Here is a 5,766-nt window from a genome sequence, read left to right as displayed (position 1 = left end):
ACTGCTCTCCTTTATACATATAATTATAGTCGCAAAATATAGAGTGAGTTGTAATATTGATCCCACATATAGAGTGATATGCATTATCAATTATTTTCAGAAATCGTTTGAGCAAATTGCCATAACTCATTCAGCAGGTAAACTAACGGCCACATATAATGCACGTTATCTTTTTATCAATTTTTCTACGATGGAATTAACGTTTTAGTATTTTCCTAAAGAGTCGAAATAATATTGTTTATTTCAAAGAAATATAGAATTAATATTGCAAATTATCCTATATTTTAGAACCAAAATTATAATTTTCTCGCAGCCCCTTCTAAGCAACGTTAAATGAAACAATCCTAATATGGTAAGTGGCAAGAAACGAAGAGTAACAGAATCCAACAACATACTTTAAATATTTGTTCCCCATGATACATTTAACTATATATACCAATTAAATTTGAAATAATGTTCACATATTTTGGTCACACATCACTTACAATTTTTAAAAAAATAAATAAAGAATACCCCTATTGCATCTTATATAGCAACATACAGTAAGATTTAAAAACTAGCCCTTCAATGCATATATATGTAAAAACACATAAAGTACAATTGATGTATAAATTAAACTATTGTGTCGCATCCCACCCTACTACGGTAAGTCACAAAAATTTGTGCAGCACCATAATGCGCCAACGCACCCATGACCACGAACACATGGAAGATTTGATGGCTATGGCCGGTGAGATCGAACCACCCGGGCCTCCAACGCTCGGGTATCCGGCTGATGTAAAACACGGTACCTATCAAGTATGAGAGAGCCATGATCCCCTCATAGGCTAAAGTCACGTTTCGATGTGGATCATCCCAGTTGAGCACGAGGGCATGGATGGCTGGAATCAGGCCGAACAACCCCATGGACACAAAAAGCAAGGCACGGAACGAACGGTACTTCCCGGATGAGAGAGCAGGGGAGAGTAAGGTGATGATGGTGCATATCCCCATCAACGTGATGCCGGTGAGGTAGACGATTTGCCAGTGTGGGGTGCACTGGAAGACGTAGTATATCGGAGGGAAGAAGGACGTGATTATCATGATGGTAATGCCGACGTAGTCCATATGGAGGAGGTGTAGATTGAGGCTGCGCGAGTGGCAGGAGAAGAGATGGCAGATGGTGCTGGAGAGGAGGCAGAACATGGAACCACATAGGAAGACATAAAATGGCCAGTGTGTGGTGGGAAGTTCAGGGGAGGTTATGTCCATTTTGAGGTTGGGTTCTTGCTTCAGGTCTAGTAATTGTGTTGGCCCCTGTTGAAGACAAGGATTTGAAGTTACATATGTTTGATGTCTGATTTTCACAAAAGAAGATCAGAAAACATATTGATTATGGGAAAGTATGCTCACCAGGGAAAAGTTCTTAGAGATGTAAGCTTCTGCACTTGATGGGAATTGTCTGCACAACAATTTAAAGCACCATATTTCAGTGTTCAAATATATATCATAGTTTTTAAATCAATTAAAATACTGTTACTATAACTCCCGGTACATAATACATCGATATTTCTAAATTAATCGATAAATTCGAAGTAAATATAGGAACAACATACTACTATTATATAGTATAGATTAATGGAGGAGACTCTTGTGGTCAACTTCTGTACTCACTCTGTTTCTAGTTATACAAACCAAACTCGTACTTACTCATCGGACTATTATATATTTCACTACGATATAAGTAAAAAAAAATTTCAAATAAATTGATTAAAAGATAATAAACCGATATATAGATATACTTTTTGTCTCATAACTTGGATGATTTGATATTTATTTAATTTTTTAAGGTAGCATTTTTGTTCTGCATCTTTTTAGTTTTTACAATTTTAGTCTTTTTGTTTGTCGGAACACCTCTACCGACGAGAAGGATGAACGTTGGCAAAAAAAGATTGAGATAGCGTAAATTAAAAAGACAAAGATACTGACAGAAATGGACCAATAAGAACAAAAGCCTCAATTTTAAAATATCAAGTGTAAGTAAAAATTTAAAGGATAAAAATACCAAATTATCTAAATTACGGAATAAAAAAAGCATTGAAGCCAAATATTATATAGTGAGAATGAGAAATATTCACTTATTGCGTGAGAAATTCTAGTACTTATTTCAATGAGGCCTACTTCAGTTGGTGAAGTTGAGGCCCCATCACAAGGTCATCGGTTTGAACCCCATCAATACGTGGGATGTTGTTCTATTGCATTATAGGTATTCTTTATCTAATATTATTAATCAATGTATGATTATTATAATTATTTTTGTTAAATACAAATATTCGATATAAATAATTATAATTGATTTATTTTAAATAATAATAATTTATCATTTTCACTTAAAAAAATAATTCTAGTACTTATTTTTCGCTACAGCTCTTTCCCACTGTCTCAAATAATGAAAATTAATAATGTCCACGACCAATGACCATGTATATTGTTGTTGACATTTAATACAAGAAATGCAAATGCCAGTTTTCAGAATTCAATGCCACCTACTAACTGAAAATCTCTGAACCAATACCAATAATTTATTAGCCATGTCAATTTAGACATAATTATATCATACTGTATATATGTAATAACAACATGTATCTTTAATTATCTGAATAAATTATAGTGCACTAAATTTCTTATAATTACAAATACGGATAAAATGGCTTTTTAATTCCATAAAATAAGTGTAATTTTTTTACCATAATTATGACAGGTGGGGCTTATAGTTCCATAAGATTCAAAATCACGTTTTTTAGTCCCAAAAAATATGATTTGGGCCTTTTAGTCCCAAAATTACGATGTTTTTTAGTCCAAACGACACATTTTGAATCCCAAAATCACAACGTATGCGACTTTTTGAGACTAAAAATATGTGATTATGACTTTTATGGGATTAAAAACGACGTCTGCCAAAATTGTAGTACCAAAACAAATTATAACCTTATTTTATGGGACTAAAAAAATATTTTGCCCTGCAAATACTCTCCTTTTTCAGAAATTTCCAAATATCTTTAGATTTACTGATCGTCTAACAAATACTTTTTACAATGTGTTGTCACGAGAGATATTTGTTAAACAATTATTAATTTTAAAAAATATTTATAATTTTTTGAACAATAACGAGGTAATTCTAATTATGATAAATGTTAAGAATTTTTTGAAACTCACGTACCCAGTAATCATTGTGACGAAATCTACCACCTGCGATACTTCGACTACGTTTGCTACTGTCAGTCCCAAGAACAATAAAAATCCCACCAAATGCCTGCAACAAAATTAAAATAAATTCATGAAATTAACCTCTGCCTATTTTCAATTTTATATTATTTTAAATTGAGAGATTTTTTTTATGAAAATTGAACTATAAATTTCAAAAATTTAATTTTTAATCACTTTTTTTCCGTGCAAATGATTATTGTAAAATACTTCGTCTTTTAATTAAAACATTATGATTTTATATTCCATTGAATCTTTCCATATAAAAATCATTGCAAAATACAAATCTAACCACATTTTCGTTCGGTTTTCTGTAAAAAAACATATTCTCATTTCACATCCCAAACGCAATACGAAAACGAAAACGCACTTAAAAATACTGAAAATGAAAAGAAAATCAAACAAGATCGTAAGAATTATTGATAATTAATCAGAAGATTAATGTACGTAAATACTTACGTCCAGACATTGAGTGTCTCATTGTGCCACGTAAACAGACTGAAGAGGGCTTCTTTGATAGGCCAATGAGCCCTGTAATAATCCAATATATACTCATTATCCTTCATGTAATCCGGCAGTTGATGGAACGACAAAAGAGGGTACGAACACGATCTCCCCCCTGATCCATTTCTGCCGTCAATCTTCTTCTGGGTGGTGTTTGTTTGATCCGGTGCAGTCCCAAGGCAGCTCTTGTCCTGATCCATCACTATTTTCTTCCTCCTCCAAACAGACCCTGAATCACTGTTTCTGATCATGCTATTCTTCTTCGATCTCATGCAAAGACTCTTGAATTCACCAAGAAAATGGAAACCCTTTTTCTTTTTAGGTGGGTTTTTGTGTATATTATGAAAGAAACCAAAGAATGGAAGCGTGTGTTTTTTTCTTGGGGTGGTTGTCCGAGCAATGAGTGGAGATGAGGGTAATGAGCAACTGAACCAACAAACGAGATTTAAAGGGAAGTGATCTGTGTCCGAATTGCGTTGCTTGGATTGACTGTCTCAGAGTTAGGTTTGCACACATTTTGGTTAGGTCATCAATAACTTCTCCATCTCTCCATGTCATGCTGGATTGATGATGTTATTATTTCTTTTTTTCTTTTATGGATATACGTGTTTAATTTTATATATATTTCCCTTTTTGGAGTAAAATGAGTAGGTTGTTTTTTTTTTTTTAATTTTTCTATATGAATGGTAATTACATCATTAAAAATAAGTTGATCGATGAATTTGTCAATAACAATCAAATTAATTGTAAAAATAAAAATAATAAAACTACAATAAATTAGTATAAAATGAGAATAAATACCCACACGTCTGATAGGACTCGTACCCTTAACGTCCTTGCACTTGGTCATAAGATTGTAGCGTTAATTAACTTCCATGTTAAGGAAAAAATTCTTTTAAATCGGGTTCGGTCATACTCGAACCAATTATATAGTAATGTATAATACGCTGGGTGTGTGATTGGCCTACGGTTCAAAGCGCATGACGGATCACATGACAAGTATATCATTCTTGTTATGTAATTAGTTTAGTTTGGCGAAACTTGATTTGGGTAAGATTTTTTTCCCAAAGTAAGACCTCATTGATAGGTTATTTTTATTTTTAAATAATTATGGGTAGTCATTCATTTATGATTGTGATACTATAAGATATATATTTTTTAGAAATAATTATTATGGTTAAAAGCAAAAAGTGATAACTATTGTTAATTGGGGAAATTGCAAAATTAGTACTGTAACTAAGGGGAGTGGCGTTATTGGTCCTGTAACTTTACGGTTAGCAATTTTAGTCTCTAAGTTCCAAAAAGGTAGCAATTTTAGTCCTCCGCATGAATTTGGCAAAATTATGGATGATTTTATCCTTTTTCAGCTTTAAAATGAGCATTTTAGTACATTCTCAATTATTTTGCATCCTAATGCATATTCTTGCACATGCTTGCCTAAAATGGTATCAGAGCCTAGGTTTATTGAACAAAATATTTGTTTATATTGCATTTAGATATTTTTCCACTAATGGAGGAGACTCTTTAAGATAATGGAATCGAACAAAAGTTCGAATTGCAACAGGGAATACTTTCAGATTCTAAAAGATCGAAGATGTAATTTCATTATGAAAATTCTAAAAAAGGATAAGATTATCTCCAAACACAGAATGAGGGTTCGAGTGACAATCAAAAGTATTTCTAGATTTTGAAAAACTAGAAAAAGAATTTCGTCCTAAAAATTCTAAAGAAGGCCCAAAAGCTGAATCCTACCTCTTATTGAGGAGAAACAAAGAAAGGTGGAGAACTCACTAGACCCAGAAGGTGCTACTAGAAAATGTGGTGAAAAACATATACGCAACCGAAGTCCATGGTAGATTACCAGCAAGGAGAAATGGAATGGGTAATTTCCTTCACCAATATATTTCTACAAATTATGATTAATGGGACTGATTGGAAAGAACTCGACTCGGATACCTCAAAGATCTCCTAGGATCTGAGAGAAATTTAAAAGACAATTCAAGACTATAGATATAGGTT

The 5,766-nt window shown here is 32.8% G+C and overlaps 1 protein-coding gene across 1 annotated transcript; it reads right to left on the bottom strand.

Moving 5' to 3' along the window:
• Positions 1 to 417: 417 nt before the first annotated feature.
• LOC105162147 (heptahelical transmembrane protein 1) lies at positions 418 to 4,272 on the bottom strand. The gene is made up of 4 exons (XM_011080111.3): positions 3,703 to 4,272; positions 3,200 to 3,292; positions 1,393 to 1,441; positions 418 to 1,296 (listed from the first exon to the last, which is right to left on the bottom strand). Exons 1-4 carry the CDS (start codon positions 4,017 to 4,019, stop codon positions 613 to 615), a joined length of 1,143 nt encoding a protein of 380 aa, XP_011078413.1. The 5' UTR covers positions 4,020 to 4,272; the 3' UTR covers positions 418 to 612.
• Positions 4,273 to 5,766: the final 1,494 nt, after the last annotated feature.

Source organism: Sesamum indicum, linkage group LG5 (genome assembly GCF_026168435.1).
Source record: "Sesamum indicum cultivar Baizhima isolate 11 linkage group LG5, ASM2616843v1, whole genome shotgun sequence".
NCBI lineage: Eukaryota > Viridiplantae > Streptophyta > Magnoliopsida > Lamiales > Pedaliaceae > Sesamum > Sesamum indicum.
The sequence above is the reverse complement of the archived record's forward strand: the minus strand, read 5'-3'. Positions and strand labels throughout refer to the sequence as shown.

What these genes read in the sequence shown, in the direction of transcription:
- LOC105162147 (XM_011080111.3), bottom strand. Translation starts at nt 4,019, where the DNA reads ATGAGATCGAAGAAGAATAGCATGATCAGAAACAGTGATTCAGGGTCT. An exon ending in TTCGTCACAATGATTACTGG is followed by an intron (nt 1,442 to 3,199) that starts GTACGTGAGTTT and finishes ATTGTTGTGCAG; the next exon opens with ACAATTCCCATCAAGTGCAG. An exon ending in TCTCTAAGAACTTTTCCCTG is followed by an intron (nt 1,297 to 1,392) that starts GTGAGCATACTT and finishes TGTCTTCAACAG; the next exon opens with GGGCCAACACAATTACTAGA.